The 15,724-nt window shown below is 33.8% G+C and overlaps 1 protein-coding gene across 1 annotated transcript; it reads right to left on the reverse strand.

Annotated features, from left to right (window-relative positions):
* Positions 1-14,307: 14,307 nt before the first annotated feature.
* Positions 14,308-15,351, reverse strand: LOC131658073 (uncharacterized). Its single transcript, XM_058927408.1, has 2 exons — positions 14,712-15,351; positions 14,308-14,510 (listed from the first exon to the last, which is right to left on the reverse strand). Exons 1-2 carry the CDS (start codon positions 15,349-15,351, stop codon positions 14,308-14,310), a joined length of 843 nt encoding a protein of 280 aa, XP_058783391.1.
* Between the last annotated feature and the right edge of the window lie 373 nt (positions 15,352-15,724).

Raw genomic sequence — 15,724 nt, forward strand, 5'->3', positions numbered from 1 at the left:
TTGACTATTTGCATGACTTCTTAGAATGTCTTTTCCAAATGCATTTTTGAATATATTATAACATATGCCCTTTATTGAAATTGAAGCCTTCGAAAGCACCATAGTATCTATATCACCAACTCAAATTCCTTCGACATTCATAAATCTCTTGCATATAATTTGGTTGACAATCGGAATACAAAGACTTCAGTTTTATATATTAACACACGATACCCCACATCTCGGGAACTCGTGCAACGTGTGATCTTTAGGAAGCATTTATTTCAACAATTCAAGCAATTTAGTGAAACTCTTATCCATCCACCCACCTCTTTCCTTAAGATTAAATAGTCTTAACACATCTGACAATCTTGTAAAACCTTTACATCCTGGTACAACGAATCTTCTGTGTCTCTTTGAAAAGTATAGAGCATATAAGCTTTCTTGAAAGCATCGACTCCAATATCACGAATGATGTCTTCTAGATTATCAGTCATACATTCATCATCTTCAACTGTTTGTGACAAAGGTCTATTTTTTGTCCCCTCACCATGCCATTCCCATTTCGTGTAATTTTGAATAATTCCATCACCACCATAAAGATTGAATATAACATCCCTTGGATGTTTTTGCGTATTATAGCAATTCATACAAGGACACCAAAAAATCCCATTGTTGTTAGGAATGCTTTTATCCACGAAATCAAGAAATTGTAACAATCCTTTCTCATAATCACTACTTAATCTATTGGCTTTCATCCAACTACATTCCATAATCAAATAAAGCTTATGAAAATAAAACAAAAAAGAGTAAAAAAAATATAGCTTCTCAACAACAACAACAATAAAACAATGCGCAGAGAACAACAATAATGGAGAACAACAAGAACATACCGCGAAGCTCCTCGGAGAAGAATGTTCTTTCGTTGGTGAAATTCCTTGGAGAAGAATTGTTCTTTCGTTGGATGAACTCCTTAGAGAAGAAGTGTTCTTTCGTTAGGGCTCGAAAATTGAATTAGATGGACATGGGAGTCAAAATTAAAAGAAAATTTATATCGGTTAAACTTAAAAAACCGAGGTAGATTAGCCAACGTAAAATATATAAAAAATACGCCTTTTTAGTCGTTAAAAGGATAAAAATTAGGGAGTATTTATCTCGTTTTTCATAAAAACCAAAGTAACATATCCGGTGTAAAATCTAGAAAACATAATGACGCCTTTTTGGTTCCATATATAAAATTCAATATTAGGAGTTGAGAAGCAAACCTCAAATCTTTGCATATATTTATGTCGGATTTATAAATATTAGAGGTAACTGTTTTATTAATATTTATTTTTAAATAAAATAACTCGTTCTGTTCATATGTATCCGCGATTTTGTTTCGTACGTTGTGAAAGCTTCGTCATGAAAAATGTTATTTGTTGTAGTGACCTCACCCAACAAAAAAAACTGAGGTATAATGCCATGGTCCACCATGTTTCATTTTTAAAAAATAAATACCACATATTCCCCTAGTTTCTAAATAAAATCAAGGAGAAAAATAATTCAAGACATACTTCAAATCCCATCAAATGCATATTATGTTTTATTTCATTAAAAGTGGTATATTTATTTTTATTTGTAATGATATATTCCTTCAGTTTCTATAATAACTGAAGGATTAGATAATCATATTTTACTAGAAAAGCGTAAATTAATAAAGTTTTACACTGAACCAAACTTATAAGTAGACGCTCCAAATAAGTTTACAAATAATCATATAACGAAATATTTATTTTCCTTATCTAATCTTTTTTGTTTTATATCAGAAACAAATGCAAGCAAAAGCCATTGATAATATACTTTAATCCAACATTTAATCTTCCCCAAAATTGAATGATTTGAAGATTTAGTATCTTATCTTCACTGAAAGTGATGACGATGAATCAGGATCAAAATTTGTTTCATATTTTTTTACTTTAATATTCAGTGTAAACGATGTAATATTCTTTGTAAACAAAATAGTTTGTAAACAAATTAATTTATAAATGTTATGTGTAAGCAATGTAATTTGTTTTTTTTTTTAAATATTTTTTTCTCCTTGGTTTTGGTCATAAATCGAGAGGTATGTGGCGCTATTTTTGAATATATAATAAAGATATTGCTGGGGATTGAACCAATGACCATTTCAACTATTCCCTCGGTTATTAAAAAATCGAGGGGTTAAGTGGCAAGTTATCATGATGCCCTTCGTTACTCTGACTCTGTAACCCAAGTTATGTCGAATTTGTGTCCGAGGTTAAATGAGTTTTTTTGTAGTAGTGAATGTTGGCTTGAGAATGGAACCTATAACCTCTACCTATTACTATAGTTTTTATAATAAACTATGGCGATACGTAAAGCGCTACAATGTTTTTACCACAGCTTCCAGTCCGTTGTGGTAAAGAGCGCATTTACGACCCCACTCTACTTCACCACGAACCTCCACCCGTTGTAATATCCTTCTCTCAACCATGGTTAAATGTTCTTTCCGTAGTAGTGTAATGTTTTTATTATCAATATTTAATTTGTGTTTCATAATATAGCTTCCAAGATATATAATTTTGGCATTCACATTCTGATTGGTTGTCTTGCTGGTTTCACGTGGATCACTAATATTTCTTTTGGATTAATATGTTTGCCATGACAGAGATTCATTTATGGACAAAACTATGACACTTTTTCCCTTGGATATTTATGAACACTCAATGTAACGAGTTAATTCTTTTTTAAATAAAAAATAAAATAAAACAATGATGTTTCCCCTCGATTTTAAGCTCACCTGAGAGAATAAATTACTTCTATTGCAGACCTAGAAAAAATGGTAAATTGTAAGGTATATCATTTACATATTTTTTACCATCCACCATTTCTATTGGGGTTACAATATTTTTAAGTATGATTACGAATAAACTTCTCAATATTGTCAGTTATGAAAAGAATTAAATCATTAAATTTTTTCCTTAGATGACAATATTGATAAATTATTTCCAAATATAAGAATGGATTGGAAAGGTGGAGTAAATATTATTCTGTGAGATAGAATGCAAGGGCAGAAAAATATTTTGTAAGTACGTAAAATTTGTTTCTTCAATGAACGAATGTAACAATAACAATTACAATAGCAACAACAAAAATAAAAACAACAACACATCTTTAAAATATTTCCTAATTAATTAAGAAACATTAAATATTTTTCTGTCTTGCAATCCATGTAAGAGAATGACGTTTACAAATTTGAGTGGCAGCAAATGAGTTAGATTAAAGCAAAACTTAATGAACGGATATTTTTAAAGACAAAATTGAGTTATCTTTTCCCTCAATCTGTAGGATAACCAAACAAATAGATGACTTAATATTTAATTAAAAAAGAATGACGACATTATAAAAAAATAAAACATCAATTGTAGTTACTAGGATTTAAAGTGTGTCCCTTAATTAGTTAGTCTTCATTTTCATATAATTAAAATATTTAAATTATTATTATGATATTTTTGTATATTCTTATGGTCACTATAACATATGACATATTCTAAGAAGACTTCAAAATACACATTAACTCTAAGAAGTCTCGTTCTATTTTATATATATATATATATATATATATATATATATATATATATATATATATATATATATATATATATATATATATATATATATATATATATATATATATATATATATATATAAAAGGAGTAATAATTTTTTAGTATGCAATATTAAAGTACAAATGTAATATCAATACTCCAATCACGCGTGATTTTTTGTTATGAAGGTCCTTATGATTAAATATAATAAATTTCGTAATAGGATATTATGTCTATATGTAATCACTATTAAACCTATATGGATATTTTACAACCTTTAATTTAAAATTCATTAGAATCATTTTATGATTAACATATTGAGTTAGCTGGAGTAAGTTTTGGAGTAAGTTTTGTGATATTTTGAGTTAGCTGGAGTTTATAATTAACATATTGATATGTTTGAGTCATTTTTTAATAACTTATTTTTGTAAATATGTTACAGTAAATTCATCATTCCTTATATAAATTATAAGTTCTTAACATGTATGATTTGTTTTTCTTATCATATACAATTTTCACAATGTTAAAATTAACTTTTCTTTTAATTGATTAATGTTTTTACCATACTTATTAATCTAAAATTAAAATTATTATTTTTTAATAATTAATTATTGTCAAGTGGAGATTATTAGATTAATTATTTAATTAATCAAATTTGAATTGAAAAAATTAATTATTAGTTAATTATATTATGATCAATTGTATTAAACACTAACTATTGATGAATTATTTAATTCAATTTTGTAACTAAATGAATCGTGATCAATTAGACCATTCAATTAAGTTTAACAAAAATGTCACTACCGTTAGTTGTTTCCCGATTTAAACATCCCTTAAACGATTAACATATACTTTGGAAATTTTAGACAACAATGAGAGTAATATTTCTCTCATTCTTTGTTCTCTTAATATATGCTATAATTTATATTTATCTATTATTTATAATTGATCACAATATTAGTCTAGAGGTTATACGACTTTGGATTTCTCAACTTTTTTCTAGGGAGATTGATAAGTCAACAATAGAATATATTTGAATGTTTACTGCATAGTGCATTGATAGAAATAACAATGAACTCCACAGACTATTTTTTTTCTTCTTCTTTATCTTTGATATGAATAATCTTTATATGGTATTACTCTCTTTCACTATGAGAGAGGAGAGAGGAGAGAGGAGAGAGATGGAGGGGGTTGGGTTGACTTTCGGAGGAAGGCGTGGAGGCGCAGCCGTGGGTTCGTGTGAGTGGGAGGAAGGCGTCAGGTAGCAAAGGAAAGCGGTGGGATTTGGCACATAAGGGTCGGAGAGATGCTTCTCGGCTATCTTCTTCCTTTTATGTGACCTCTTTTCCGGAGAAGATGAAGGCTAAGGAGTTGTTTGAGCTTTTTGAGGAACATGGGGAGGTTGATGAGGTGTTTATTCCCCAGAGGAGAAACAAACATGGCCATCGTTTCGGTTTTGTTCGGTTTTTTGGTGTGGATGATGTTCCGTTGTTGGCTGTCAAGCTTGACAACATTTTTGTGGGTAAACAGAAGTTATTCGTTAACGTCCCAAGATTTCAACGGGCTTCGAAGGAGAAACAACAAGTAAAGTTTCTTCTTGATAAGTTGGGTAAACCGGTCAGGAATTCCGTTCCTGCCTCTGGGTTTAGGAACAAGAGATCCTACGCTGGTGTGGTGAGGAAAGAGGAGCTGGCGGAGGGGGTGGGTTCGGGCCATCGAACTCAGCTTGTTTTTGATGCTGTTGCTGAAGAAGACACTAGAAGGTTTAGTAAGGCTTTTGTGGGTAGGGTGGTGACGGCGGGTTTGACTTTTAAGGTTCAAGAGGTGTTTGACTTGGAGGGGTTCTTTGGGGTCAAAGTGACGCCTTTGGGAGCGCGGTTATGTCTGCTGGAAGAGAGGGGTGAAGGTAAGGAGCTTGTCAGCCTGGTGGAGAGTGGAGCTTCATGGCTGGATAGATGGTTTTTAGAGGTCAAAAGATGGGAGTCGGGGATTGTTGATGATGAAAGGGTTACGTGGGTTAAGATCTTTGGCATCCCTTGCAATGTGTGGACTGAAGATTTTTTTAAGTTCATCTCTTTGCCCTTCGGTGCGTTTATTAGAGCGGATGATGTTACTCTTGCACAGCACAGGATGGATGTGGCTAGGTGTTTGATCAGGACGTCTTGTTTCTCTCTAATTAGCGAAACTTTGTCGGTCAAGATTGCGGGGGTGGTTTTGAGGATTAAGGTGGTGGAGGATACTCAAGGCCCTCTTCGGGTTTGTACTGTTTCTAATCATCAGGAGGAGGACGATTCTTCTTCCTCGGTGGCTTCGGGGGAATTTTTAGAAGAAGATGTGGGTCGTGCTTTCGGGGTAGAGGTGGAGGAGGAGGAGGGTGGCAGCGTAGCGGTGCAGGAGGTTGATGGCGGAGGGTTGTGTTTGGAGAGGGAACCAAAGTTTGCTACTTTTAATGCCAATATTAATGATGATGTGACTACTTGCATGGTTTCGGAAACTTCTGCGTCTGGCTTGTTGGGGGAGAAAGGACGTTGCATGGTTTTAGGAAATCAGCATGGGGTTTCTGTGGGGGCTAGTGGAAAGGTGCCAGGTGTAGAGGCTGCTGAGTTGACTAGGTTAAAAGAAGGTGTGGGGTCAGGTTTTGAAGGGAGGGGGCACGTGGCCAGGAAGAAAAGGAGGGAGGTGCGTAAAGTGGTTTCAGAGGTGGTGTGCCAATTTGACTTGGCTGTGAAGGGGATTGGGCCGGTTTTGTGCAAAGCCCAATCTGCAGAAATTAATCCCTTTTTGGATGCTCCTCTCAGCGTGAAGCTTGTTTGTGACAAGGGTATTTCGGGACAGGATGCTCACGTTGGGGATTTTGTAGATGAATCTTTGCTGAATATTTTGAAGCCGTTTTATGAACCTCTCCGGCGACAGGCGCGGTCCAACACTCAGTCCAAGGTTCCATTGTCGGCTCCGTCAACGCCAGAGATGGGTTGTTCTGCCACTATTTCCACTGAAGCGATTTCAGACTCTTGCTTGGTGAAAGCAAATGATAGATTCAAAAACAGTTTTCCAGAGAAGATGGCTAGTAAACTTTGGTCGAAGGCAGCGGCGTACGGTGTTGTTGGTCACAAACTCGGTGGTGGCTATGAGAAGGCGATTCAAGATTTTGAGATTAGGGATGGCATTTCTATATCTCAGCAGGTAGTACCTTCATCTGTTTCTCTATGAATGCTATTTCATACAATCTGAGGGGATGTGGTTCTAGGATTAAGAGGAAGCGTTTCAGTCAGTTTGTTAGGAAGGAGTGTTTTGATCTGTGTCTCATTCAAGAAACTAAGTTACAGTGTGTTGACGAGCAGCTGATTTTTGAATTATGGGGAGGCTCGGATGTCGAGTGGTGCGCCAAACCGTCTGTTGGCAGATCAGGGGGATCGATTACTCTGTGGCGTAAAGGATTATTTGAGTTGAACTTTAGTTTTGTGGGGGAGGGTTTTCTGGGCTTGAATTTTTTGTGGAAAGAGTGAATATTTATGTGATAAATGTGTATGCTGCCTGTTGTTTACAGAAGAAGAGGAGGTTTTGGAGAGAGTTATTGGATTTCAAGGCGAGATTTCCGGTGGGGGAGTGGTGTGTCGGAGGGGATTTTAATGCTGTAAAATCGGAGGCCGAGAGGAGGGGCTGCCTCAGTTCTGTTAACTTTAGAGAGATGCAGGAGTTTAATCTTTTCATGAGCAATTTGGAGGTGGAAGATGTGGGAGCAGTGGGGAGAAAGTTTTCGTGGTTTAGCTTGGATGGTTCGTCGAGTAGTCGTATCGACCGTTTTCTATTTTCTAAAGAATTATTGGTTTTATGGAAAGTGGAGTGTCAGGTTATTGGCAGTAGGGAGCTTTCGGATCATTGTCCCATTTGGTTTAAGGGGAATTATCGCAATTGGGGGCCTTTGCCTTTTAAATTTTTTAATGCTTGGACTAAACACTCTGAATTCTTTTCTTTTGCTGAAGAAATGTGGAGTCTGGCTCCTACTGGTAATAGAGCAATTTATTCTTTCAAGGAGAAGCTGAAGTTTTTACATGGAAAGTTAAGGGTTTGGAATAGGGAGGTTTTTGGGTTTCTTGATTTTCAAGAGGAGGAAGCTTTCAAAGAGTTAAATGCTTTGGATTTTATTGTTGAAGGTGATAACCCGGTTGATATGGAAGCCATGGCGGTTAATCGGTCGTTGGTCTCTAAGAGGGTGTGGGATGCGGTGCACCAAAAAGAGAGTTTCCTTAGGCAAAAGGCGCGAGCTCTTTGGCTTAAGGAGGGTGATTCCAATACCCGCTTTTTTCATAAAGCCGTGAAAGTTCGGAATAGAAGGAATTCATTGGCGGGTCTTGATATGGCAGAGGGTTGGATTGAGGATGTGACAGCGGTGAAGGAGGAGGTGAAAGGGCATTTTGAGAGGAGGTTTTCTGAAACTTCCTTCACTAGGCCGGTTTTGGAAGGTGGGGTTTTTGCGAGTTTACCTGTGTGTGATGCGTTGAACCTTGAGGTGCCGTTCTCGGAGGAGGAAGTGAGGGATGTCATTTGGAGTGCGGATGGAGAGAAGAGTCCGGGTCCCGATGGTTTTAATATGTGTTTTTACAAGGTGTGTTGGCCTTTTTTGAAAAGGGACGTTATGAATTGTGTGAAGGAATTTTTTGATTATGCCACTCTTCCTAAGGCGGTCACGGCGTCTTTTCTTGCTTTAATCCCGAAAGTGGAGAATCCTTGTAATTTAGATGAGTTTAGGCCGATTTGTCTAATCGGAAGCCTATACCGTATTTTCTCAAAGCTTCTCGCTCATAGGTTGAAGAAGGTGATCGGTTTGTTAGTCTCGAAACGCCAATCGGTGTTCATCCCGGGAAGAAACATGCTTGATGGAGTAGTTGTTTTAAATGAGATTTTGGATATGGCAAAAAGACTTAAGATGGAGTGTATGTTGGTGAAGGTGGATTTTGAGAAAGCTTATGATTGTGTTTCTTGGGATTATTTGAGATTCTTGTTGAGAAGAATGGGTTTTGGTAGTAGGTGGATGAGGTGGATGGAAGCTCTAGTCTTTAATAGTTCGATGTCGATTCTTGTCAATGGTAGCCCGACTAAAGATTTTTTTGTTTCTAGGGGTCTTCGACAAGGGGACCCACTTTCACCCTTTCTTTTTCTTCTAGTCGCGGAAGGGCTTTCGGTTATGATGTCTAATGCTTCGAATGTGGGTGATTATGTAGGATTCAAAGTTGGCCATCATTTGCATTTTGAAATTCTTCAATTTGCGGATGACACGCTTTTGATTGGAGATGGTTCGAGGAATAATCTTTGGAGCATTAAGGCAATTCTAAGGGGTTTTGAATTGGTATCCGGCCTTCGTGTGAACCTTTCGAAGAGTAGGATGGTGGGTATAAATTTGGGAGCGGATGTGGTTCAATCGGCTTCGACTTTTCTTAATTGTGTGGTGGGCTCCTCTCATTTTTCGTTCCTTGGAATTCCGGTGGGTGTTAATCATAGGAGGCGGGAGATGTGGAAACCGGTCATTTCCAAACTCCGTAGACGATTGGAGTCTTGGAGATTTAAACAATTGTCTATTGGTGGGAGAGTGGTTCTTTTGAATTCGGTCTTGTCTAGTATCCCTCTTTATCTCTTCTCTTTTTATAAGGCTCCTAAAGTGGTGATTAAGGAGATGATCAATATTCAAAGAGGCTTTCTTTGGGGTGGTGTGAGTGGGGAGAAGAAGGTGAATTGGGTCGGTTGGAAGACGGTGTGTCTTTCGAAGAAGGAGGGAGGTTTAGGAGTGAAACATTGTGGGATGTTCAATGAGGCGTTACTTAGTAAATGGCGGTGGAGGATCTTGAATGAGAAACATACTTTATGGACTAACATTCTTTCTTGCAGGTACGGTGACATAGTTAGATCAATGCTTTCAAATTCGGTGTCCCATGGAAGAAAAAAGGTCTCTCTTTGGTGGAAGGACATTTGTGTGGTTGGTTCGGGTGGAGTTGGTCCTTTGGAAAATTGGTTCCCATCTTCAATTATTTGCAAGCTTGGTAACGGTGACGATTTAGACTTTTGGAATGATCGTTGGTTGGGTGGAACTCCTCTTTGTGATAGGTTCCCTTCTCTTTTTCGTGTAGCCGATCCTTGTTGTTCAAAAGTGAGCGATAACGGTTTTTGGATTTCCGGAATATGGGAATGGCGCATTAATTTTGTCGAAGCTTTTAATGGGGAGGTGGATGGTATTACGGTTGGGTCTCTTTTACCGGTGTTAGAAGGGAAAGCGCCGGTGGTGGAGAAGGAAGATTCTTTCGTTTGGTGGAGGAACTCATCGGGATATTCGGTTAAGGTCGCTTATCAAATGATTATGGAAGGCAAGGGTGGAGTGTCAAATCTTGATGATTGTCGTTTGAAGGCTTTGAAAGGATTTTGGAAAACCAAACTTCCAAGTAAGGTGTTAATTTTTGGTTGGAGACTTATTTTGAATAAGATTCCTACAAAGATGAACTTGGCTAGGAGGAAGATTTTGGTGGATTCGGCTCTTCTTTTTTGTCCGTTTTGTGGTTTGGAGGAAGAAAATGTGGATCATCTTTTTGCTTCGTGCTCGGTTTCTTCCCTTTGGTGGACAAAGTTTTGTGATTGGCTTCGCATTGACGTCAACTCTTTATCGGGTAATCTTTTTAATCGTCTTTGTTGCTTGGAAGCTATGTGTAGATTAAAGTTTAAATTTCACACTAGATGGCTTTTCGGCATGGCTTTTTGTTGGGGTATTTGGGTTTGTAGAAACGCGGTTATTTTCAATAGAGTTGATGTGAGTAGCTTTGATATGGTCGGGTTGTTGAAGTTGGTGTCGTGGGAATGGTTTCTTTCTTCTTATAATTTGAAAGAAGCTTCTAGTTGGGAGGAGTGGTGTATAAACCCGATGCTTTGTTTTTAATCTTTGTTTGGGTAGTGTTTTTTGTGGTTCCGGTTTTTTTCCGCTTTAGTTGGAATTTAGAGTGGTTTAGACTACTCTCTTTTGTAATCGTGGGTTAGCACCCCTTGTGCTTGTTTAATATACTTTGCTTATAAAAAAAAAAAACTAAACTCTACAGACGACTAGGAATACATGGAAAGAGTGAAAGACTCATTTGGCCTTAACTTAAATTTCTTAAAGTTGATTTGATAATTTTAAAACAACAAGAAGATGAATCGGGTGTTAACTTCATAAAAGGAAATATTTTATCCAAATTTTGATGCTAAGTACATTTCAATGGCCATCAATGGCATAACCATGATATTATTAATTTTTGAGTCGTTAGCTTTTTAGTGTTTCTAGATGTAATTTTGAGTGTTCATACAACACGTTAAAGAAAAATCCCAGCAAATTGAAAAAAGTTATTTTCATTCTTGAGAACAAAAAGAAACAAGCTCTTTATGATCAAAGAGATTGTACTGATGATGATGTGAGTAACATTGTTGTTAATATTTCTATTATTGTTGTCATGTTTTGTTGATATTCATGTTGGAGATGAATTAATACAACACAAAATGTTTAATTTACAATGGGAATGTATGTTTAGTGTTATTGAGTAATGTTGTTCTCTTTGAACATAATTATGAATTGATATTTATTATTGGTGTCTCATTTGCTAGTTATTTCTAAAACTACTCGCCTATGACTCGCCAGGTCACGCACACCCGTCTGCCAACATACTTGTTTTACTTATACACACATGTATAAGTTCTTTTTTTTATCGAATATATTTATAAATAACAAATGAATCATAGTGTGAGAAATGAGAAGACACCGAGTAGTTTTACTTTAATAGTATGAATTAAATTGAAATGAGACACCATGAAACAAAACAAAAGAAAGCTCTTAGACGCTTCTACTTTCACATAATTCAATTGAAATGAGAAGTTGAAGAGTATTTTATGATTTATTTTTACACACTATGATTTATTATTTAGATTAATATTGTATTATTTTAAAAACGATTAGTATATTAGTTGTTATGTTAATATGTTCTTAATTACAAGAATCTAACTTTAGTCTTTTAACTCTTTCACTTCATGAGTCACAACACAAATACCCACCAAACTAGGGGTGATCAAAACCAAACCAATCCAATAGAAAACCGCAAACCAAACCAAACCAAATCGAAACCGTAAAAAACCGCATTTGGTTCGGATTAGTTTGGGTCATCTTTTAACAAAACCGCACGGTTTTGTTCGGTTTGCGGTTTATATTTTGTAAACCAAACCAAACCGAATCAAACCGCATTATGTTACAACCTAAATTTTACTTAACTCACATCCAACCAAAAATTAAACCTATTATACCTTAGCCTTATGATTACCAACAATTTTCTCATCCTTACACATATAATTTTAGTCCCGATCTTCTCAAATCTCTAATAACATTATCGCACCTTCTTTGCCACATACATCTTCCTTCTTCTTCTATAATCTCTACTCTCTTATATTCTTTCTTTTTCACCTTCTATTTTTATGTAAATGATCCGTATTTCAGTTTCGTTTTTATCGCACATTTTCTTCTCTAATCTCTCAACACTTTTTTTTCTTTTTCACCTTCACTAATCTCTTGTCTCTAATATTATTTTGTTTCATTATAATATTTTTTATATTGTTTTATGTTATTATTTTATATTTAATATTCAACTTTTTTCTAATTTAATTTTTACATATTAAATGGCAAATTGTTGTCAAAATATGACGAGTTTTGTTGTTATTTGATAGTGTATGAATGTCTAAATACAAAATTATGTTGTCATCTATATGTGTATTATGGCTCAATAAAATATTTGAAAAAACCGAACCAACCGAACCGAACCAAACCGCATTAGTTTGGTTTGGTTTGGTTCGGATTTTTTTTAAAAGCCAACCGAACCAAACCAAACCGCACGATTTTTTCTCTTGCGGTTCGGATGATTTTTTTCGTCAAAACCGCCCAAACCGCACCGCGAACACCCCTACACCAAACTTACATTCGGGAATATTGATTGAATAATTTGTATGTGTACTACTCTTCATATTTATATAAGGGAATACAAAATCCTAATAGATTTTTTAAGTACTACTCTTCATAACTATCCACTACATAAATGTGTTTTTCCATTTTCTATACAATTAATATACCAATTTTTTTTAAATGCATCACAATAGTTAATATAACGGAAATATGAAATTATTTACCAATATTTTGATAAATAATGGCAAAACAAAAATAAGACTTATATTCAAAAAGAATATAGTGTTGATTAAATATATTAATAATATATATATATATATATATATATATATATATATATATATATATATATATATATATATATATATATATATATATATATATATATATATACACACACACGCACACATCAATTTATTAATATCTTTTTAAAAAATAATAAGTTTTATGGATTAAATTTTGTTTTTCGTTTATTTCATTTTTATTATATTCTGAAAACAAATGCGTGTTTCATACCATTACTCGTGCGTTCGCACGGGTACCGTGTCTGCACGGATAATCATACTAAAATCTGCGCATACGCACAAATTAATATAATATATATATATATATATATATATATATATATATATATATATATATATATATATATATATATATATATATTATTGATGTAAAACAATTTTAGTATAATAATTTTATTTTTCTTTTCAAAATACGTCATTCCTTTTATATTTAATAGGAAGATATATTTTTAGTTCAAATATATCTTTCTCATATTTAAATATTGGTTTTTTATATAGGACAAAACTAAGATACAATTCTTTAGGCGTTGTTCTTACTATTTTGTAATGAAAATATGACAAGTGTATAATTTCTACTTACACGTATGTAAATTTCTCCTATTTTCACTCACTAAAAGATATTTAAGTATATTTGTCATATTTTTATTGGAAAATAGCAAGAACCACACCTAAATAATTGTACATAAGTTTTGTCCTTTTATATATACTAACATTGGATTAAAAATATAATTAAATAACATTTAAATTATAGTTATCAATATAATTAAGAATGCAATATTAAATATTATTATGTAAAATTTAATAATTAATACAACAATTAAACTTAATTATTTTAAATTATTCTCTTTTTTACAAGATTTATGTTTAATAGTTTTTCGTAACGAATGTTTGTTTTTAAAATTTTAATCAATTATCTTCCGGTTCATTTTTTATTTTTTATTTTTTTTAATATTTTGATATTTTATAATTGTTTTGAAATTTTATAATAATCTAGTGACATATCCGCGGTCCATACCAGAATCCTGCATACGCACGGATTTCTCATTAGATATATCTAAAATTTTCGGAATGAGGATAAAGATGAATACTAATTGACACATTGGTGCCATAGAAATCTTCTAATGATGCAACAGAATAAACACGGCAAATGCATATAATTGCTTCGTCTAGCATTCTCCTTTATAAACTATATGTATTTATTTCCTTCTCCATTGAATAGGATATGCTTTTTAGGGACAAAGTTAAGCCAACTAAATATTTATTTTATTTTGCTTCCCTAAATAAAGTTGGAGACATGTAAATTTTAAATTCTCTTCGTATATACAATCCACATAAATCCTTATCATGAGCAATATAACATAATTAAATAAAATACTTTCTTTTTACTTAAATAAACAAATAAATTTCAAAAGGAATAAAATAAAACAAAATAATATATTTCAATTTGAAGTTGTCAATCCTATTGAAATGGTGGAATAACCCATACTGCAGGTGGATTTTCTTTAAACCAATGGTAAAAAGGGCAATGTTGACTGAACCTTTTATCTTTTACGTTGTAGATTTTCATATCAAATGGTCCATTAGGATAAGGTGGCGTATCTTCGTAAAAGTCGTCTGTATAATAAATTGAATCCTTTTGAAGATAATTAGAAAAATATGAAGCTGACACAGCAATAGAATCACTATCACCCACAAATAAGACGTTGTCTCCTAAACTATCAATTTTTGACATTTGTATAAGTTCACCCGTTTGAAGATCCAATTCCAAATTATATACTTCAAATCTTTTTGTACCACTACTATACTCGATATCATCATCATCATCATCATCATCATCATCATCATCATCTTCTTCTTCTTCACCATGATACCCAATAAATTTTCTTACAAGCCATAAGTCTCCTTCTAATGATTTTACAAGATAAACTCGATCAGCATAATCATCCCTCTTCAAAGAAACAACTTTAGAAACTACTCTTCCATCCTTTAAATCAGACAAATCAAAAGAGACAATGTTATTCCATAGTCCCACCGCATAGACTAAACCTTTGTAGAATATAACATCATTAAAGAGACGGTGAATATCATCAATATAAGTCCAATTCTTTTGTCCAGCTTTTAAGAAAGCAAGGCATTTACGCATACTGTAAATGGCTACAACTACATAATCATGTGGCTTAAATGTAGGATTAGCCGATAAAATAACCTTATGCACATCATACTCATAACGTTTTCTTCTTCTATATAAATTCACGAAGTAGATGGGTGGTAAAGTGATGGATACTGCCGCATCTTTAAAAGGATTGAAGAGTGTTATAAGGGTAACTTTAGAACTAGAATCCACCTTGGCTAGCCAACCATGACTCGAACCACAAAGCCTCTTGTCATAAGGTACCGGTAGTTTGAACGTGTAAGGAATGTTGGATGAAATTCCATATAAATTTTTCTTCGTTTTCTTCCACTTCTTGTTTTTGCACTTCTTTTTTGTGGGAATCAAAAGCATGGGCAATACATTATTTTGTATTTGTCGATTTTGATAATTAAATTTTGCAATGGAATACCAATTCTTGCATACGACACTGAAATATACGTGATCTATAGATTCTGCTAATTTATCAAAAATTAAACTTAAAGGAAGTGCTTCTAAGTTCCTCCAATCTATCTCCATAAACAATATTAAAAACTATAGGAAAAGAGAATGGTTGTTTGTATTTTTTTCGGAAAATAAGAAGAACAAAAAGAAAAGAGAAAGGTTGTTTATTTTTTTCCGGAAAATAAAAAGAACAAAAACAGTAGTTTAAAACTATCAGGAAATCAATGTGTTCATTATGGTTGCTATTTGATATATTTATATTAAAAATTCCAATTTTTATTAT

Source organism: Vicia villosa, linkage group LG3 (assembly GCF_029867415.1).
Source record: "Vicia villosa cultivar HV-30 ecotype Madison, WI linkage group LG3, Vvil1.0, whole genome shotgun sequence".
NCBI lineage: Eukaryota > Viridiplantae > Streptophyta > Magnoliopsida > Fabales > Fabaceae > Vicia > Vicia villosa.

Bases quoted from the DNA above. Each gene is read 5' to 3' on its own strand.
- LOC131658073 (XM_058927408.1), bottom strand. From the start codon at position 15,351: ATGCTTTTGATTCCCACAAAAAAGAAGTGCAAAAACAAGAAGTGGAAG. The intron at 14,511-14,711 runs GTGAAGAAGAAG...TTGCTGTGTCAG, and splicing joins AAAATTTATTGGGTATCATG to CTTCATATTTTTCTAATTAT.